The sequence below is a fragment of the Ailuropoda melanoleuca genome, chromosome 16, assembly GCF_002007445.2.
Source record: "Ailuropoda melanoleuca isolate Jingjing chromosome 16, ASM200744v2, whole genome shotgun sequence".
Taxonomy (NCBI): Eukaryota; Metazoa; Chordata; class Mammalia; order Carnivora; family Ursidae; genus Ailuropoda; species Ailuropoda melanoleuca.
The window spans coordinates 22,835,986-22,858,670 of record NC_048233.1 but is presented as its reverse complement, the minus strand read 5'-3'; the positions used below and the strand labels follow the sequence as shown (position 1 = coordinate 22,858,670).

The 22,685-nt window shown below is 38.1% G+C and overlaps 1 protein-coding gene across 1 annotated transcript in view; it reads right to left on the bottom strand.

The window, feature by feature from the left end:
- The window catches only part of IRAG2 (inositol 1,4,5-triphosphate receptor associated 2), a 131,534-nt gene that overhangs the window by 76,561 nt on the left and 32,288 nt on the right, over positions 1-22,685 (bottom strand). Inside the window, exons 3-9 of the mRNA XM_034646541.1 lie at positions 13,344-13,524; positions 10,710-10,789; positions 10,541-10,619; positions 9,276-9,434; positions 5,599-5,716; positions 3,291-3,341; positions 301-378 (exon numbers count right to left, since the gene is read on the bottom strand). Of these exons, the coding sequence (XP_034502432.1) occupies positions 301-378; positions 3,291-3,341; positions 5,599-5,716; positions 9,276-9,434; positions 10,541-10,619; positions 10,710-10,789; positions 13,344-13,524 (746 nt within the window). The remainder of the gene's footprint in view (positions 1-300; positions 379-3,290; positions 3,342-5,598; positions 5,717-9,275; positions 9,435-10,540; positions 10,620-10,709; positions 10,790-13,343; positions 13,525-22,685) is intronic.

Genomic DNA, 22,685 nt, shown 5'->3' with positions numbered 1-22,685 from the left:
TAAAATGTTTTAAAATTGGTGTTGGTGATAGTCGCACAATTCTGTGAATATACACTAAAACCACTGACTTACATACTTTATGTGGAAGAATTTAATGGCATGTGTGTTATATATCAGTAAAGCCATTACATTAAAAAAATAGAAACTGTGTTTTACACACTGTAATTCAGACATTTTGAGGAACACAAATTTCAAAATTTATAATCACAGGTTCTTTTGTCAATGAGTCATATACATCTTCATAAAGTAATACCAGTTTGACAAAGGAAAATATTTCACCAGTATGTGGGAAGTGCTTACTTGGTGCTCTGTCTCAGTTTTAAACAATTCTTCAATCTTCTTTTCCAATGTATATATATCCACAATGTTCTTAGTATTCTGATGTAAAAAAAAAAAGACAATATTCTTAGATTTAGACAAAAAAAATAAAAGAACAAAGTTTTTTTTTTTTTAGGAAGTGGTATTTTCATCATTAACATCACAATCCCTTTTAAACTAAGGGACACAACTTTAGACTTTATCCAAAAGTAACACGGTCCTTTTAACGTGACCATCCAGGAATACTCTTGGAAGTCCATTCTTATCTTCCATGGCACCTTTGCCATGCACTCCCCAATCACATCTTTACCTTCAAACTTGTCATTCCCAGCAATTGTGACCCCTCCATTATTTTAATTGTAAACATCTCTCTCTTCAGCCACCACTTCCTCTTTCCAGATTATTTCTTTGAGAGCCAACAAACCTTCAGTCCCCACTGAAGCCTGCATTGATCCTACTACCTTCTTATTAACCTTCCCCCTTCCTGTGAACTCAGTCCCCTCTTTACTCAGCTTAAATTCTTCCATGGTCAATCATTATAACACCTCTCTTCCACTTCCACTCCATTCCTTCCTTCTACCTACTTCCTTCTCCCCTACCTACTTTTCAGTATTTGCTTAAGTTCAGCTTGCCACCCACTCCATGACAGCACCCTTCCAGATGAACATTGTTAAAGAAAAATACAAATGTACCAACAGTTCACGCATTCAACATAATTTTTAACTTCAATTTTGACTGGTGATCATATCATACAATCCTAGTCCATTCACGTGGCCACTGGCTTAAATCAGGGAACTGCAAATCACACCAACTTCCCCAACCCAACCCACCCCACCCCCACAGGTCAATTCCAGCTGACCACCTGGTCTGTAAATAAAGTTTTGTCAGAATACAACAGTGCCTGCCTATTTTTTGCATATTGTCTATGGCTGCTTTCATAAAACAGTGGCAGAAGTGAGTGGTTGCAACAAAAGCCTTTTAACCAGGCAAGCCTAAAATATTTACTATCAGATCCTTTACAAAAAGTTAACCATCTCCTGGCCTATTTCATCCCTCTCTCTCCTGGAACTTCCTCACAGTCAGCTGATGACTTTGTTTTTATCTCACTGAGACATTAGAAACACTCAGAAGAGAACTTCCATCTCACCAGAACACATAATAAATACATTTGGATATGCTATAAAGCATTTGCTGATCTAACACTTCTCTCCACCTCCACTCTTACTGCTTTAGTCAGCCTCCATAAATTTATGCCTGAATGTTACAAGACCTCGTAATTGGTCTCCCACTTCTTCCCTTGCCCCACTACAGTTGATTTTAAACACAGCAGCCAGAGTTATCTTGTTAAAATAGAAATTAGATCACATTTCTCCTCTGCTGAAAACTGTCCAACGGCTCCCACTCAGTCAGTGGAAACAGCCAGAGTCCATGCAACGCCTATATGAGACACAGTGGGTCTGGCTCCCTGAAGCTCTCTGTACTTCTCGTGCTCGTGACCTCTGCTCCAGCCACACTGGCCTCACCGTTCCTCAAAAAGAGCAGGCAGGCAAAGCCTGAGGACTTACATCTTATAGTTTCCTCTGCCTGGAATGCTTCCTTACTGATAAACCTCCTTTAGTTTTGATCAAATGATTAACCTCATAGGGCTACTTTTCCTAACCACTCTAGTTTAAATGGTACTTTCCTACAATTCTGTTTTCTGCTTTTCTTTCCTCCATAGCACTAATCCCCACCTAACATGCTAGTTCCTTATGGACTTTTCTATGGAAACTTGTATCCTCAACACCTAGAAGAGTGCCTAGCTCACAAAAGTCTCCCAAAGAGTATGTGCTGAATGAATGAATGAATGAATGAAACTCTCCAAGCTATTACGCTGTTACTTGTCACAGTGCATCGGATTACTACCACTTAAAGGAATCTCAGCTAGTAGTGACATGTATATGCTTTTTCTAATGCAAATCAATAATTGCAATGCTCTCATGATGAAGGGTTCCACATCTTCCTCCTTCTACCTCAGTTCTAAATTCAGTTCTGTGCAATTTTTTGATGCTAGTCAGTCATCTTAAATATGAGGAGAAAAATATCTTACACTGAGAGCTTCACTTAAAACACTAATTTCATGAAAACCTAGCCTTGTTGTTATACCATGTCTAAATCTAATGTAGGATTTCTTGCCAATCTTTTCATTGTTCCTTTCCAACCCACTGTAAGATTTCTTTAAGTCCAGCTGGCCCATACTCCATCACAGACTGTTCATCACAGCTTAATTAATACCACTGATTTATAAACCCCAAATAAAAAAACTGTACATAAACTTGACATTCAAAAGATACTTATAGAGAATTTTCCTCCAAAATAGTAACTTACAAGTAGCTCTGTCACCTGTCGCTTCAATGCTTTAACTCTGTTGCTTAAAAAACTTAAGGCATAGAGTTATTTTTGTAGAGATTTTCCTAATATTTCCTAACATATATGAAGTACATTATGATTCACCAAATAGTTTTACACTCATTATCTTCATTTCCAAAGTAACTGTAGGAAATAGGTATTATTAACCCCAAAAAGATAAATGGTTTTTCCAAAGTCAGACTTTCAGACCCAGTACCTGGGTCTTAGATTCAAGACTTTTTCCAGCTAGTTCAATGAAATAATAATAGAAAATTAATAGATAATGTCTACATTTTCCTTCTTGATTTGTATACTTTTTATATGGGTTAATTTCATTTCATCTTAAATCTGAATTTCTTAAATCCCATTTCTTCCACGGATAATCACAAAGGTAATAATGTACTTCTGTTCAGACCCGGAAGTCCTTTTCACTCTTCCACACTGGTCATTTGACAAAGAAACCTAGTCTTTGGTTCACAGGAGCCTGAATAGTCACATGATTTCTATTTAATCTAGGGTCAGAACACACACCTGTATGATTACCATATGTCTATCTGTGACTGTGTTTAACAATTCCAGCATACCTCTTCTTGGAGACTCCGAATTTGAAGAATCAGAGCCCGGTTTTCTGTCTCCTGATTCATTAAGAGGAAAGAATTAAAAAGTATTTAGAAGCTTATGAAAATACCACATATTTACCTCTAAGACTACTGACATTCTTTCTCTTAACAACTTTAAACATGGTATTGACATATCACTAATGAGCTTAGTCTGAAAATATTCTCAATATGGAGCTAAGCCTCTGGCTTCTAGTTTCTTGGGATTTGTAAGAAATCACTCTTCTCCTTGACTCAATCTGACAGGAAAGGAAAGAGGAAAAATGAAGAATAGCTTGGCTTCTTTCTTGCTACTTTCCCACTGTCCACTTATGACAGGTAGTATGAATCCATCAATTTAAATGGCACCTTGAAATCACAAAAAGTTCTAGCTCTCTGCTTGAAGCTGTGGATATTCTCAGATTCAATATTACCAGAACATATGAATATCAAAAACCATTTTATAATTAAGAGCCCCCAAGAAGAAAAAATATTCTAGGACAAGATAAATGCCAAAATTTTAATAATAAATCTTGTGGATAGGGTAAAGTAAGGATTTTGTGGGATTTTATTTCTTCTTTGTTAATATGCGTTTCCTCATTTTTTTTTTTTTTTGAGAGAGAGCATGCGCACACGCATGTGGTGGGGGAAGGAGGGGAGCAGAGGACCAGAGAGAGAGGGAGACAGACAATCCTAAGCAGGCTACATGCCCAGTGCAGATCCCAATGCAGGGCTCAATCCCACAACCCTGAGATCATGACCTGAGCTGAAATCAAGAGTCAGAGGCTTAACTGGCTGAGTCACCCAAGCGCCCTTGCATTTCCTCATTTTATAGAGTGAACAGGTATTACCTTTATAACATAAAAATAAAAGGGGAACGAGCTCAGGTTAAAATGTCATTGGTATAAGGATGAAAGCCACACACACACCACATAATTGGAATCTGAAAACCTGAGTTCAATTGTAGCTCTATGTTTATTAGATAATTGACTTTGAATAATCAAAACATTTCTGGACTTTACTTATAACTGTTATTCTTTTTTAAATTGAAGAATATCAACTTCTGTTTTTACCTTACAGAGTTTCTATGACCATTGAGATAAAGTAATAAAAATTCTTTTGAAATCGTAAAACACGGTAAAATGCAAAAGGTTAGGATTGTATATCTAGGACTCGGCACTTTTAACAATAGCAACTAACAATACTGAGCCCGAGGAGGAAAAAGGACATTGATTGTTTTACATGTATTAACTTATTTAACCCTTCTAGCCCTAGAGTGGGTAGTACTGTTATCTTCATTTTGTATGTGAGGACACTACAGGTTAAAGAGGTCACGTGGTTTGCCTAAAGTTACACAGCCGCTGGAGTCAGGACTTGGATGCCAGCAGTCTGACTCCCAAGAGAGGCTACTTGCTGGTTTCTCAACATTTCCTCCACATACCAGTTCCCCTGGGGTCCCAAACTTAGTCTTTCCTGTACTGCATTTAGAGACTGGCAGAGTCTACTGACACTCCCTGAGTCTTGTCCCCACATTTGCAACTGAGGCAGGAGCTAAGCTAATCTGTGTTGGTCGTGAGAGTGACTCAGGCCTGGAGCTCAAGTCTCCTGATGGCTTAGAGATCTGAAAGTGAATTAGTCTGAATGACTTTCATCGGACCCCACCATTGTTAGCAGTGCTAGAACACGGCTGGAATAGATCACGATTTGGAAGATTATTACTAAAGCTCTAGATAGTAGTTTAACATTCTCAATTTAAAAATGACTACTTTTTTTGTCAGTTGAGGTAAAGCTCAGTCTAAATGATGTTTTGCTCTAAAAATTTCAAGCCTGTGTTTATTTAGTGTAAGGACTGCTGTATAGGGCTTCTTAGTAATCTGTAAGTACTAAAATAATGGATTTTTTTAAAACCTGAGAAAAGATGAAAATTTGATAAAGTTTTTTTTGTTTTGGGTTGTTTTTTTTTTTGGTTTGTTGTTGTCGTTGTTGTTGCTGTTGTTTTAGAAAATTCAACTGGTTTTTAGGATCAGGTATTTATGAATTCACTTATCAACTTCAGGAAGCATTCCAGAGATCTTCTAGATCTTCACAAACCATTGTGAATATGACTGAGTAATCTGTAAAGAGTTTTAAACTTGGCTGAAAAGAAAAACAGTTTATCCTATTTGCCTTTACTACTCTAAGGTATTACCAATTCATTTATCAGCCTACTGACTTCTCATTTTTGCCTCCAAATAAACCCTCTTGGATTTCAGTTATGTAAACTATATGCCAATTTCAAAGTACTTGGATGACTTACTAATTGTCTGTTCTGGGCTACAATCATGGTCTTCTGCTCTTCAGAAGCATTCATACTAATTTTCAGTTCCTCCAGTTCTTCTTTTAACAGATTTGTTCCCATAATAGCTTGGTGGGCACTGTGGGGGTGGGGGGAAAAAGGCGATGAGCAAAACCTCAAATATAACCGTCAAAGATACAAAGTAAGGCCAAGGACTATTTTTGGACCCTAGCTGAAAACCACTCAAGGCTTAAACCAGATGCCAACAATAGTAAAAATATACCCGTGATCTTTCACTGTCCTTAGAAAAGGAAGAGATTTGGGGGGAGTTTGGTAGGGGAAGAGAGATAGAAGGAAACAAACATATTCTTGAAGATAAAGACCTAGAGTCTCCCTTTGAAATTCATCATTGGCTGAATCACATGGTCCTTTCCTTCCACTAAGATATAATATTTAGTTAATGCAATTCTACAAATACTTATTGAATAATACCATGTTCCAGGTGTCACACCCTGCAAAGAGGCCTATGATGGTGAGCAAGAGACACAGTCCTTGCCCTTATAGAGGTTACATACTAGTGAAGGAGATGACAACTAAATAAATCCTTACAAATAGTGCCTATGTATTTTGCTTTAGAAGTTTATTACAGTGTTGTTTGCAATACCAAACAACCTAAATGTCCAACAACAACAACAACAACAACAAAACCTATTAAATGCATTATGGTAATCCATATCATGGAACTTTTATTTGCATTGCCACTGGGATTATAAACTGTTTTCTGAGCAGGGTCTCAAAGAAGGTACAATTTTTTTCCTTACTAAGGAATTACATTGATCATTCAGCAAATTGTTCACGGAGCTCCAGCTCTGTAGCAGGCATTATGCTAAGGCCTGAAGAAGACAAAAGTGAATCCAATCGTGAGCACTCTACCCTCCTGGAGTTTGTAGACCAGAAGGGTAAACAGACAATCATAATACAGGGTGATAAGAACCAAGATTAGAGTGAACCCAAGTTCTGTAGACACTGTGTAAAAGGCAGACAGCTCAGATAATGGGAGGGTGGGAAGGAGGGTGGAGAGAGAACAAACTGGGGCCTGCAAGCAATTAGATATTGTTGGAGCCTAGAGTGAAAAATGGGAGTAGAGATAAGCAACAGAAACCCCATCAGGAAGGACTCAGCAAATTGAATTTCATCCTGAAGTTGATGGGGATCAATGGAAGTATTTAAAGCAGGGGCATGATGTGGTCAGACTGGCACTTGGGAAGAGCATTCCTGCCCGTGTGGTGTGAGCTTTGGAAAGGCAGGGAGACGAATCAGGAGGCTGCTGTAGCGATCCAGGTGGAAGATGGTGTTTAGTTGAACTAAAAAGTAGGCATAGGAACAGAAAGAAGGAAATCCACTTGAGGGATATAAAGGAGGTAAAATTAACAGGACTTGCTATTTGATTTAGAAGTGAAGGCAGAGGAAGGCAAAGACGACAAAGGTTTCTGGCTGGCAGACGAGTGGAAGGATGGAGAGGATGAGAGAGCTATTCTGCGGCAGCCGTGGAGGTACTAGGGTAACCAGGATGAGTAACATGTGGCTCCTCCCGTCCACACAGTCACCGTAAATATGGAAGGCAAATGACGGGACCACCACACAGTATCAAAAATAGGTTATGAGCAAAAAAACGAAGCAGAGTCTCTTCCTGAAAGGATCAGGGGAAGGAAAAGGATACCAAGGCTTAATTTTGTAGACACTGACCTTCTGGCTGCCAACCCAAATTTTGTAGGTTTTCTGTCCATTCTTTGAGTTACCCAATCCTTTTCTAGTACATTTCTTCACTGCTTAAGCTGACTAGAGTCAGCTTCTAGTGCTTGCGACCAAAAATCCTCCCTGGCACATTCGTCCAAGGCATAGACTTTTTTTTTTTTTTTAAAGATTTTATTTCTTTGAGAGAGAGTGACAGAGCATGAGTGGGGAGTGGGGGGTAGGGCAGAGGGAGAGGGAGAAGCAGGCTCCCTGCTCATCAGGTGCTCAGTCCCAGGACCCTGAGATCATGACCTAAGCTGAAGGCAGATATTAAGCCAACTGCTCCACCCAGCCGCCCCCAAGGCATAGACTTTTAAGAGAAACTCTGAATTATTATATTTCAAATAAATAATAAATAAACCTATTATGGAATGGAGAGAGCTGAAGGTAAGCAGTTCCTTTTATTTGTTTTATAGATTGGCTTGAAGGCTGGACTGGCTGGCCAAAAATTATGAGGGAAAAAAATCCACGGTCAGAATGCTTTACTGTCTTTTCAAGTTAACCTAGAACTTTTCTGTTCAAAATTTTAGCACGTACAACATCTGTAATCGCAGACTTTGTGAGAACCTTGTTCCCTTTTTCCCCTAAAGTTCAGGCATCTCCTCGCAACCCATTTTACCAGTACTTGATACTATGTGATATGTCCCTTAGGTCCTTTATCCCTTTCTACCTTAAACTAAAGTCACAACTTTTCTTATCATTTGTCATCCTTATCATGTACTCTGAAAGCACATTTTAAACCTGGCTTATCAATGAATCTCTCATAATATAGTTGGCCCTCGAACACGGGAGTTAGGTGCGCCAACCCTCCTAAAATATCTATGTGTAATTTTTGACTCCCTAAAAACTTAACTACTAATAGCCTACTGTTGACCAGAAGCCTTACCAATAACATAAATAGTTGATAAACACATATTTTCTACATTATATAGATTATATACTGTATTCTTGCAATAAAGTAAGCTAGAGAAAATATTAAGAAAATCATAAGAAAAAATACATTTACAGTACTGCATTTACTGAAGAAAATTCATGTATAAGTGGACCCATGCAGATCAAATCTGTGTTATTCAAGGGTCACCTGTCCTTAGCATTGGAATTTGCATAGAGTAAAAGTTCAACTGAACCACAGAATGCTTTGGATAGATCCACACTTGGTCAATAGACAACACTGCTTTGAATGACATAAAGAATATTGTTGCCAGAAAAGAACTGACAAACACTGCTGGCGGAAATCTAAAATAGCACAGCTGCTTTGGAGACAGTCTGGCAGTTCTTCAAGATTCGAACTATCAGTCCCTACTCAGCAATTTCACTTCTAGGTATATCCCTAGGAGAATTAAAAGCCTATGTTCACGCACAAACTTGTACACAAATGTTCATAGCAGCAGTATTGGTCATAGTCAACAAGTGAATATACCCCAAGCATCCATTCTCTGAAGAACAGATAAACGAAATGGGTATCTCCAAATAATGGAATATTATTCAGTCACAAAAAGGAATGAAGAAGATGCATACATGCTACATGGAACCTTGACACCCTGATGCTAAGTGAAAGAAACCAGACACAAAGGTCACATATTATAGGATTCCATTTATGTGAAATGGCCAGAACAGGTAAATCCATAGAGACAGAACATAGATTAGTGGTTTTCAGGGGCTGAGGGGAAGGGAAATGGGGAGTGACTGCTAACAACTATGGGTTTCCTTTTTGGAGTGATGAACTGGATCATGGTAATTAGCTGCACGACCTTGCGAATATACTAAAAAACACTGAACTGTACACCTTAAAAGGGTAAATTTTTATGCTGTGTGAATGATAGCCCAGTTTTAAAAAGATTATTTTTTTAAGGGAAAAAAGAAGGGAAAGCTCTAAGCACACTGCACCCTTCTTTATGGTTCACCTTTTTATCTGATGGCGCAAATCCGTACAATCCTCTGATAACTGGCAGTTAGCTTCTTCCAAGGTTTCTAATGCCAATTTAAACTTATTATTTTCCTCCTCCAATTTCTGCTTGTTAAAATGCAGGTCTGCTACATAGGTAATCAAATCAGACACCTCTCTGTGGGTGAAAGAATGAATGAGAATCATCTTCAACATCTCCGATCCCTCCCAATCAAAATAAGGCATAATCACTGCAGGATTTTCTACTTTATGTCTTTCCATCCTCGTTAAGTGTAGTTCATACAATAAATATTGATTCAAGCATTGTTACAGCAACAGAGATTTTCCAAAATTGCCCAATATTCAGCATCTGCCAGCTGTGAAGTCAGCTGCCACAGCTTTTGTTAATTCTTGTGCACTTCGCCTCTCACATTTGCCTCCGCCTACAATGAAGAGTTTCCATTTCTGCCGGGGTTATGAGACATTCTGAAATAAATTGTCATATCATTACTCTTTCAGCCAAGGGATCTTGGCAGGTTTTAATAGGCCTTTAACTAGGAAACAATTCCCAGAGACTTATGTTTGCTCTGTGGCTCACAGTTTAGTATTCATCTTTCTTAATATTTTCTACAGTGCATTAATGTCTGTGTCACCCTCGACCCTGACATTAGATCACAGACCCTTTGAGAGTCTAGACGGCATGTTTCATGGAGTCCCAGGCCTTCTCTTCCTCTTTGCCATCTTATCCCAGTGCTTAGCACAGCTTGGGTACATGGTTCCTACCACCCCTTTTTGCATGGGCAAACCTAACATGGCAAAGAGAAAATAAGAATTGCCTCTCCTTGATATCTAAAATCACATACATCTAGTGGAAAACAGCTTTTCTCATTTATATCTGAAAGTACCTATTAAAGAAGTGCTTTAAAAACAATCACTCAAAGAGTTTAGTCATAATTCTACCTGAAATGGGACTTGTTTTCCATGGAAAGCACATGAAGTTAATGTATGAGAAGGGTTTTATTAGTGAAAAAATGTTAATTTATATAATACTAGTCTTATATAAATCATGTTCCTAGTGAAATTTGTTCTAATGCAATTGGGAGAGAATAGTCAAGAATTAAATAAAAGATTGGTTAGCCACACACACACACACACACACACACACACACACACACACACACAAGCTAAGTGGCTTTACCATAAGTAAAACATGTAGACCTATGAAATAAATGAGAAAAAGAAATAAGAGGTACTTGAGAAAGCTTTACAAGTAAGAATGCTTACAAGACTCCTTTAGACATATCTCCACCCAAAGCCTCGAAGCTCCATGACGTAGATTCTGTTTTATCTGTGGTCATCTTAACTGAAACACATACAAAAGTGTTTTATGAAAAATCCATTTCTCCAAACCACAAGAAAGTGGCAGAACAAACAGGAAGAAACACATACATACTTGCTCTACGTGATTTCATGCTGTCCTGTTCAAAAGCAGAATCATCAATCCTGCCACTTGATCCACCACTCAATCTTTCCCTGCAACCAAAAAAACCCAAAACCAATGAGCTACGATTCTTTGCCAGCCCAAAGCTCAGCTAATTTTTCAGATGTGATCTGTAATTTTTCTAATCAGGTATTTCTGAATTTTAAAACTATCTATTCAGGAACTATTTGGAGTTCGACATTGTGCTTAGATAGAGTAATAGAAAAGAAACTTAAGGCATTACCTCTATCTTCCATAAACTTTTAATCTAACCTGAAAAAGAAAATGTGCATGCACAAGTAGGCAGGTGATGATGTGCAGCCGCTGTGCCTGGGGATGTGAGGCCTCAAGGGATTAGGGCGTCAATATAGTCTAGACATTTGCAGAAATAACAAGTGGGATTTAAAAAATTAGGAAGGAAAAGGCATGAACAACTAATACTTCAGGACACATTTATGGTGCTATCATTTTTCCTTTTTCATGGAAAACCAAGTTGAACCCAGACAATTGTACTTTGAGTATTTACTCCTGAAATTTGGGGAAAGCTGTGGATAGTCCACTGTCCAGTACACAAATTCCATCTTTCACTCTCAAACATATTAAAGTTTCAACCATTTCCTTTTTAAGAGTCTGTATACTATGATTTAAGTTTTACTTAATCTTTCTAAATCCCAAATACTTAGACTATCTCTCTGGAACCACTACAAAATTCTCTACATCTGTACTAACATCTCATTGTATTTCAATGTGAGATGTCGGTCAGAATAATTCAGGCACCACTTTACTATTGATAGCTACGTACCTATCACCATTAGAGTTTCTGTTCTTCTATTTTGTGTTTATACCTCCCATATTTTTTCTTTACTTCTGTTATAAAAATTGGAGTTTTTTTCTTTTGCTCTCACACTATTTTATAATGGATTAATACTTTCATTATACAAACCTAAGTATTTTAGAATAATGGGAAAAGGCATAAGAAAAGAACAGAAAGTTGAAACCATCATGGAAAGATAATCATTTTGGAACATATTCTTCCCAATTTTCTTTATGCATATTTTTTCTTGATAAATATGGGTTTATAATACACATATGTATTTATGGCCTTATTTGAAATAAATACATATGAACATTTCTCTTGTCAAATGTTTATCTAATTATAATTCTGAGTGACTATTTAGGATTCTAGTGGAAGTGTTATAATTTATTAATCTGACCCTTTATTTTAAAATTTGTAAGTTGCTTATATTTATCACTATCATAAACGCACATATTAGGGTATATGATTGGTTATTTTTCTTGAGTTACATGACTAGCCCAAATATATCGCATAATTTTTAAGTGTTTGGTACATATTCTTAAATTGTTCTTGAAAAAACTATGCCAACTTGCACTACCACCAACAATGTATAAAAGGAGGCTTATTTCTCCACCTGCCCTGACAACATGGGGTAGAGTTATTCTTTTAAAACTTTGCTAAACTGATGGGTAAAACTAACATGTTGTCTTCATTTGTATTTCTTTGATTACTAGTAAAATTAGATATTTTTAGGTGTTTATGTTGCTTTCATGACTAACTTGTTCTTGGCCAACAACATTTTGGTCATCTTTTCCTAAGTCATCTACATGAAACCTAGCAAGTTTTGTCACTTTTCAGGCTTGCAGTGTTATGTAAGAAAATTCCTAGTAAATATAAGCTGATAGCTGGAGATCGGTGGCTGATTAAAAGCCAGAGAAATTAGGCTTCCTGTGAAAGAAGGTAAAATTTCTCGAGGTTCCACCAGGGACAGCTGATATCATGCATACTCTTCTCCCTCTTCATCTGTTTTTTTCAATTCCACTGCTTTTTTCCTTTTCCCTTTAGCTTCCCTTTATCCTAGGTTTACAAATTATATTCACTGCCTAATTGTCCCCACTGACCTCTAACGGGCACCCACTCTGAGTTTAAATGCATTTGGAGATTTGCCGGTCATTGTCAATAATTTGCTTGACTCCTATGTCAGTTCAATTCTTTGTGAAAACATCATAATAATGTGCTGCCCCTAATCATGATAAATGGATGTTATTAGGATTAACATAATTGATATAATACATTCTCAAAGTATGCTCATCACCCCCATGCGCACACATACACTCACAGCATCACTATCCCTTGGAAATATGTTAGAAATGAAAATTATCAGGCTTCACCCCAGACCTGCCGAATCATGGTTGGGGGCGACAATCAGGTATGATAAATCGTTCCGGTGAGTCCAGTGCATGCTAAAGCGTGAGGAGCACTGGATTATAGTACTTCCAACAACACAAAAAAACAGTGATTAGCATTAATTGTAATCAGTTGTTAAAATAGAACTTGGACATGCATCCTGCTGGGACTTATGATTACCATTTTTTAGATTTATTTGAGAGAGCGCACGCATAAGTATGCACACGTGGGTGTGGGAACAGGGGGGAGGGGCAAAGGGAGAAAGGGAGGGAGTCTCAAGCACACTCTGCACTGAGTGCAGAGCCAGACACAGGACTCGTTCTCATGACCCTGAGATCAGGACCTGAGCCAAAACCAAGAGTCAGGCACAACCGACTGTGCCACCCAGGCACCCCAATGATTACCGTTTGTTTCTACAGCAAGCCATCCATTCTTTCATGACAGCACAAAGAATTTCCAGGTCCACATGCAGGTCTCTCTTTTCAGGCTTAAGTATGTTCCATACCTCCTCAAGTCCACTGTCTTCAGAATTTTGACTACTTGCTTGTCTCAGGAAATCTATTATTTTGTCAACTCCAACTGAACCTTAGGAAGAAGGCAAATTAATTTTGAAAGATGTATTAAGATTATGTTTTAAAAGTGAAGAGTGAAGTGCTCAACTCTTTCAGGATTCTTGGGCCCTGGAAACATACCATATAACCTTCACAGGCCTGTTGAGTTGGCATGGTAGAGTGGTAAGAGCACTGGCCTTGAGCTGAAGTCAAACGGACCTAGTGTCAAATCTTGGCTCTGGAATGTACCAGGTGTGTAGATTTGGGAACATTTCTTAATCTCTTTAAGCCTCAGTGTCCTTATCTGTGAGATGGGGATGATAAACCTACCATACACAGTTGTTGTGAGGTTTAAATATGCATGATATATATAATCAATAATCACTTGTGAAAGTAATCAAAAGGCCACCTGATTTTTGTCTCCCATTCTTTCCTTAAAAAGCATTCAGGGAATACCAACAGCATCTTTTACAGAACTAGAATAATCCTAAGACATGTATGGAACCACAAACAACCCCAAATAGCCAAAACAATCTTGAAAAAGAACAAAGCTGAAGTCATCACAATCCTAGATTTCAAGTTATATTACAAAGCTGTAGTAATCAAAACAGTATGGTACTGGCACAAAAACAGACTACAGAGCCCAGAAATAAACCCATGCTTATATGGTCAATTAATCTCTGACACAGGAGGCAAGAATATATAATGGAGAAGACAGTCTCTTCAAAAAGTGTTGCTGGGAAAACTGGACAGCTACATGAAAGAGAATGAAACTAGATCACTTTCTTATACCACAAACAAAAATACACTCAAAATGGATTAAGGGTCAAATTAGTGAGATATAACACCATAAAATTTGTAGGACATCTGGGGAATATGGGAGAGTAGGAGGATCCTAAACTCACCTCCTCCCACGGATACACCTAGATAACACCCACATCAACATAAACAATCCAGAAAATAACCTGAACACTGGCAGAACAGACTCCACAGCTAAATGTAGAAAAAAGGCCACATCAAAAAGGTAGGAAGGGTTGAGACATGACTGGAAACAAAACTGACTCATGAGACTGTCCACAGGAGGGAGGGACACCACAGGCACAGAGAAGAGAAAAAAGCACACCCCACATCAGGCATCCCAGGCATGGGGGATCCCCACTGGGAAGATGAATCCCCATAACATTTGGCTTTGAAAACCAGAGGGGCTTAACTTTGCAAGTTCTTAAAATCAGTGGGGTTTAACACCTGGAACCACAGAAAGAAGCAGGCATGGCTCTGGGAGAGCAGGAGGGCAACAGGAAATGGAGTCCTGCCTTAAGAGACAGCATAACACACACCACTGCTGAGATACAGAGAAGTGGCAATCTGAAAAACACCTGAGATATGTAGGAAGATTTATTTACTAATTTTAGAACATGTGCAGGAAGGACAGGGACCTTTGGGAGACTCCTCTAAGAAAAAAAGTGCTGGCAAGCACCATCCTTTTCCCCACCCTAGCCTCCTTGCAGGAACCTGCACACTGTGAACACTTTCCACCTAGCATGTTAACAGTGACCCTGCCCCAGCATTCTCCTGTGGACCCACTCAATCCAACACGCCCTCAGCAGGAATCCATCCAAAGCAGTGCCCCATGCCTGGCAGTGTGTAAGTAGCCCCAGTAGGGATCAGCATCACTGCAACTGACACCTGCTCCAGGGAGAGGGGAAGATAACCACATATATCAGTTTGACTGTGGCCCCCAAAATGGGCAGGAAGCAGACATCTGGTTTGACTGTAAGCCCCACCCACCAAAGAAAGCTTCTCAGGGGACAACAGAGGAAGAGAGCCTTACAGTTCTGTGTGACCACAGCTCTGGCGAACACCCAGTCTGATCCAACTCAAGCCAAAGGTGGCTCCAGAGTAGCCCATTAACCACACAGGGACCAAATCCCATCCAAACAGGCAAGGAGAACCACTGCAGATGACTGAACTGAAGGCAAATGTGGCTCAGCACAACAGTAGGGAACACACAAAACACACAGGAGACATTCCTGAAGTGTCAGGTTCTGATGAACAGGAGACATTGCACTACAGGACACTACAGGACCTTCACTTCATGAGGCCAACTCTTTCAAGAGCAAGAGATGTAGCTGAGTTTCCTAACACATAGAAACAGACAGAGAAAGTCAGACAAAATGAGGCAACAGAGGAATGTGTCCCTAAGGAAAGAAGAGAACAAAGTCACAGCATGAGAACTAAGTAAAGCAGAGGTAAGTAATATGCCAGTTAGAGAATTTAAAATAATGGTAATAAAGATACCCAATGGACTTGAGAAAAGAGTGGAGGATCTCAGTAAGACCCACAACAAAGAGATAGAAAACAAAAAAAGAACCAATCAGAGGGGTGCCTGGTGGCTCAGTTGGTTAAGTACTGGACTCTTGACCTCAGCTCAGGTCTTGATCTCAGGGTTATGAGTTCAAGCCTCCACTGGGTATGGAGCCTACTTTAAAAAAAAAAAAAAAGAATCAATCAGAGATGAATAACTCAATACTTGGAATTTTAAATACAACACAGGGAACAAACAGTAGACTAGAGGAAACAGAAGAATGGATCAGTGACCTGGAGAGCAGAGTTGTGGAAAGAGATGTAGTTGAACAGGAGAAAGAAAAAAGAAGAAGAAGAATGAGAAAAGATTAAGGTAATTCAGTGACACCATCAAGTGTAATAAGTTTGACATTCAAGGATCCCAGAAGGAGAAGAGAAAAATGGGAAAGAAAATTTATTTGAAGAAATAGTAGCTGAAAACTTTCCAACTCTGGGGAAGGAAATACAAATCCAGACCCAGGAGGCTCAGAAAGGGCACAACAAAACCAACCCAGGAAAGGTCCACACCCAGACACATAGTAATTAAAATGGCAAAAAGTAGTGGTAAAGAGAGAATTTTCAAAGCAGCAAGAGATGGGCACCTTGGTGGCTCATTCAGGTAAATGTCTGACTCTTGATTTCAGCTCAGATTATGATCTTTGGGGGGCTGGTCCTGGGACTGAGTCCTGTGTTGGCCACCATGCTCAGCAGGGACTCTACTTGAGGATCCCTCTGCCCCTCTTCCTGTGCACGTTCTCTCTTTCTCTAAGAAGTAAATACGGAAAGAAGGAAAGGAAAAGGAAAAGGAAAAGGAAAAGGAAAAGGAAAAGAAAAGAAAAGAAAAGAAAAAGAAAAAGAAAAGAAAAGAAAAGAACAAGAGAAAGAAAACAGTTACATATGAGGGAAACCCCATAAGGCTCTCAGCTGATGTTTGAGCAGAAACTCTGCAGGCCAGAGGAAAGTGGCATGATATATATTCAAAGTGCTGGGGGAAAAAAAACCTGCAACCAAGAATACTCTATCCAGCAAGGCTATCATTCAGAAAAGAAGGAAGAAGGAAGAAGAAGGAGAGATAATGAGTTTCCCAAACAAAATTTAAAGAAATTCATGACCAATAACTAGCCTTACAATAAATGTTGAAGGGGATTCTATAAGTAGAAGGACGAGCAGGAGTAAGAAAAGTAGGATGCACAAAAGCATCACAATTAAGTATATTTATAAAAATCAGTCAAGGAATTCACAAAATAAAGGATGGAACTATACAGCAAAAATACAGGTGGCAGAGGAGTAAAAACTTAGTGCTTTAAGACTGGGTTCAAACTTAAATGGCCATCAACTTAACATAATGTGCTATATGTATAAGATGTTATATAAAACCTAATGGTAATCACAAATCAAAAACCTGTAACAGAAATCTAAAAAATAAAAAGAAAGGAATCCAAGCATATAACCAAAGAAAACCAGTATGGAAGGAGCCCAAATGTCCATTGACTTATGATGGACACACACATATACATATTATACACACACACACACACACACACACACACATGGAATTCCACACAATGGAATATTATTCAGTCATCCAAAAGAATGAAATCTTGCTATTTGCAATGACATGGATGGAGCTAGAGTGTATTATGCTAAGTGAAATAAGCCAGTCAGAGAAAGACAAATAAAATATGATTTCACTCATACGTGGAATTTAAGAAACAAAACAAATGAACAAAGGGGAAGGGGGGAAAAAAGGGAAGCAAACCATAAAAGACTTAAATATATAGAACTGAGGACTGGTGGAGGAAAAGTAGGCAAACAGATGATGGGTATTAAGGAAGGCACTTGTTGTGTTTGAGCAGCACTGGGTGTTGTATGTAAGTGATGAATCACTAAATTCTACTCCTAAAACCAATATTATATTATATGTTAACTAGAATTAAAATAAAAATTTGAAAAAAAAATCACACAAAAAAGATTAAAAGGCCCAAAATAAAACAAATGAAAACAAATGTTAACCTCTTCCAGAGACACCCTCTCAGATACACCCATAAATAAAATTTGACCACTATCTAGGCATCCCTTATTCCAATCAAGTGACACATAAAATTAACCATCACACTTTATTGTAGCCATTAAGAAAACATTAAAAGCAGCCAATATTTTGGGGACTCATGTGCTTTCTATATCTAAGAAGAAGAAATGTCCCTTCATAGAATTCTTAAGGATATGTAGTAGGTAGGCTATGGGAGTGACCTTGAAAGCTTACCAAACACTTCTTATCAGAAGCATATAGATTTATGTAGATTAAGATTTGTATAGATTAAGATAATATAGGCAAATACTTCTGGAATGTCACAAGAACCAAATATAGAACCCAATACTCAAAGCTTCCACTTAGATTAATTTATGTCCTTTCTGTCCCAACATACATGTCTTTGAAGCACAAATTTTGATTCCTAAGATTCTCTCCTATGCTGCAAATCATAACGCATGTCCTATGGGGGGAAAAAAAGACTATGATATGGGAGGAAAAAAGAAAGAAAGCCAGCAAACCATGAAAGAAGAGAACAAGAGAAGAAAGGAACAAAGAACTACAAAAACAACTATAAAACAAACATCAAAATGGCAACAAGAACATACTTATGAATTACTTTGAATGTAAATGGACTAAATGTTCCAGTCAAAAAACTAGGGTGACAGAATGGATAAACAAGCAAGAACTATGATATGCTGCCTGCAAGAGACTCATTTCAGACCTAAAGACACAAGCAGATTGAAGGTGAAGGGATGGAAAAGCATTTGTAATGCATATGGAAGTGAAAAGAAAGCTAGGGTAGTAATACTATGTCAGACAAAATAGACTTTAAACCAAAGACTTAACAAGAGAGAAAGAAGGATACTACTGATAAAGGGAGCAATACAAAAAGATATACTCCACTTACATCAATGGATAGATCATCTAGACAGAACATCAATGGAACAATGGCTTTGAATGACACATTGGACCAGATGGACCTAACAGATATATTCAGAACATTCCATTGAGGGGCGCCTGGGTGGCTCAGTTGGTTAAGCATCTGTCTTCAGCTCAGGTCATGATCTCAGGGTCCTGGGATCAAGACCCATGTTAGGCTTCCCCCTCAGTGGGGAGTCTGCTCTCCATCTCCCTCTCTGCACTGTTTGTGCTCTCTCTCTTAAAAAAAAAAAAAAAAGAGAGAGAGAACATTCCATCCTAAAACAGAAGAATTCATATTCTTCTCAAGTGCACAGGAAACGTTTTCCAGAATAGGACACATGTTAGGCCACAAAAGAGGTCTCAACAAATTAAAAAAGACAAGTCATACCATGCATCTTTTCAGACCACAGCACTATGAAACTAGAAATCAAGCACATGAAAAAAAATCTGACAAAGACACAAATTAAAAAGGTTAAATAACATGGTACTAAACGATGAGTGGGTCAACCAAGAAATTAAAATAAAAAAATACATGGAGACAAATTAAATTGGAACCACAATGACCCCACATCTTTGGAATGTAGCAAAAGCTTTTCTAATAGGGAAGATTATAGAAGTACAGGCCTACCTCAAGGAGCAAGAAAAATCTCAAATAAAAAAAACCTAGCTATACACATAAAGGACCTAGAAGGAAAAAAAAAAAAAAAGGACAAACGAAACCCCAAAACCAGCAGAAAAAGGAAATAATAAAGATTAGAACAGAAATAAACAAAACAGAAACTAAAATAACAATATATGAGACCAATGAAACCAGGATCTGGTTCTGTGAAAAGATCAGCAAAATTAATAACTCTTTAGCCAGGCTCATGAGGAAAAAAGGGAAGGGAAGAGAATGGGGAAGGGTAAGAGAAAGGGGAAGGGAAAGGGGAAGGGAAAGGGAAAGGGAAAGGGGAAAGGGTAGGGGAAGGGGAAGGAGAAGGGAAAGGGAAAGGGGAAGGGAAAGGGGAAGGAAAAGAAAAAGAGGAAGGAAGGAAGGAAGGAAGGAAGGAAGGAAGGAAGGAAGGAAGGAAGGGCAAGAGAGAGAGAGGAAGGGAGGAAGAAAAGGAGAAAGAAAGGAAGAAAGAAAGAGGGAGGGAGAGGGAGAAAAAAGAACACAACAAAAAAACCCCAAAGGATTAGGATTATAAGAGAATATTATGAAAAGTTATATGCCAACAAATTGGACAAATTAGAAGAAATGGACAAACTCCTAGAAACACATAACCACCCAAAACTGAATCAGAAAAAAATAGAAAATTTGAACATACCAATTACCAGCAATGTGATTGCATCTGTAATTAGAAACCAAACAAACAAAAACCGCCCAGCAAACAAAAACCTCCCAGAATCAGATGATTTCACAGATGAATTCTACCAAACATTTAAGGAGGAGTTAATACCTATTCTTCTCAAACTATTCCAAAAACAAAATAGGAGAGAAGGAAAAGCTTACAAATTCATTCTATGCAGCCAGGATTACCTGATACCAAAAACAGATAAAGACACTACAAAAAAAAAAGAACTACTGGCTAATATCTCCAATGACCATAAATATAAAAATCCTAGCAAACAGAATCCAACAATACATTTAAAAAAAAATCCTTCTTGGGGCGCCTGGGTGGCACGGCGGTTAAGCGTCTGCCTTCGGCTCAGGGCGTGATCCTGGCGTTATGGGATTGAGCCCCACATCAGGCTCCTCTGCTATGAGCCTGCTTCTTCCTCTCCTACTCCCCCTGCTTGTGTTCCCTCTCTCGCTGGCTGTCTCTATCTCCGTCGCATAAATAAATAAAATCTTTAAAAAATAAATAAATAAAAATAAAAAATAAAAAAAATTCTTCTTTGTGATTAATTGGGATTTATTTCTGGGATGCAAGGGTGGTTCAGTATTTGCAAATCAATAAATGTGATACATCACATCAACAAGAGAAAGGATAAAAAGGATAAAAATGAAAAAAATCATTTCAGTAGATGCAAAAAAAGCACTTGTCAAAGTACAACGTCATTCATGACTAAAAAAAAAAAAAACAACGTTCAACAAAGTAGGTTTAGAGGGAGCATACCTCAACGTAATAAAGGTCAGATATAAAAAACCCACAGCTAACATCTTACTTAATGGGGAAAAAGCAGAGCTTTTCCCCTGAGAGCAGGAACTAGACAAAAATGTCCACTCTCACCACTTTCATTCAACATAGTACTAGACGTCCTGGCCCTAGCAATCAGACAAGAAAAAGGAATAAAAGGCATCCAAATTGGTAAGGACGAAGTAAAACTTCCATTATTTGCAGATGACATGAGACTGTATACAGAATACCCAAAGACTTGGGGTGCCTGGGTGGCTCAGTCATTAAGCGTCTGCCTTCGGCTTAGGTGATGATCCTGGGGTCCTGGGATTGAGCCCCATGTTGGGCTCCCTGCTCAGTGGGAAACCCACTTCTCCCTTTCCCTCTGCTTGTGCTCCCTCTCTCGCTGTGTCTCACTCTGTCAAATAAATAAAATCTTTAAAAAAAGAATACCCAAGGACTCCACCAAAAAAGTACTAGAACTAATGAATTCAGTGAAGTCACAGGATACAAAATCAATATACAGAAATCCACTGCATTTCTATATCTTAATAATGAAGTAGTAGAAAGAGAAATTAAGAAAACAATCCCATTTACAATTGCACCAATACCTAAGAATAAACCTAACCAAGTACGTGAAAGACCTGTACTCTGAAAACTATAAAACACTGATGAAAGAAATTTAAGATGACACAAATGAATAGAAAGATATTCCATGCTCATGGATTGGGAGAACAAATATTGTTAAAGTGTCCATACTACCCAAAGCAATCTATAGATTCAATGCAAGCTTTATCAAGGTACAAATAGCATTTTTCATGGAATTAAAACAAATAATCCTAAAATTTGTATGGAACCACAAAAGACCTCAAATTGCCAAAGCTATCTTGAAAAAGAACAAAACTGGAGGTATCACATTCCCATATTTCAAGATATACTACAAGACTGTAGTAATCAAAACAGTATGGTACTGGCATAAAAAAATAGACAAATAGATCAAAAGAACAGAAAAGAAAGCCTGGAAATAAACCCACACTTATATGGCCAATTAATCTTCGACAAAGGAGGCAAGAATATGCAACTGAAAGAGGTCTTCAACAAATGGTATTAGGAAAAGCTGGTACTGGACAGCTACATGGAAATGAATGAAAAAGGACCACTTTTTAATACCATATGCAAAAATAAACTCAAAATAGATTAAAGATCTAAATATGACTTCTCAAACTATTCCAAAAAAACAAAACAAAAAAACAAAACAAAAACAAAAAAACACCAGAAACAGAAGGAAAACATCCAAACTCATTCTATAAGGCCAGCATTACCTGGATTCCAAAAGCAAACAAAGACTCCACTAAAAAAAGAAATACAGGCCAATATCCCTGATGAATATAAACGCAAAAATTCTCAACAAAATACTAGGAAATTGAATCCGACAGTACATTAAAAGAATCATTCACCACAATCAAGTGGGATTTATTCCTGGGTTGCAAGGGTGGTTCAATATTTGCAAATCAATCAACGTGATACACCACATTAATAAAAGAAAGGATAGGAACCATATATGATCCTCTCAACAAATACAGAAAAACATTTGACAAAGTACAGCATCCATTCATGAGAAAAACTCTCAGCAAAGTAGGGACAGAGGGAACATACCTCAACATCATAAAGGCCATATAAAAAAACCCCACAGCTGATATCATCCTTAATCAGTATAAAATTGAGGGCTTTTAATAGCACCAAAAACCATACGTTACCTTGGAATTAACTTAACCAGAGACGTAAAGGATCTATATTCTA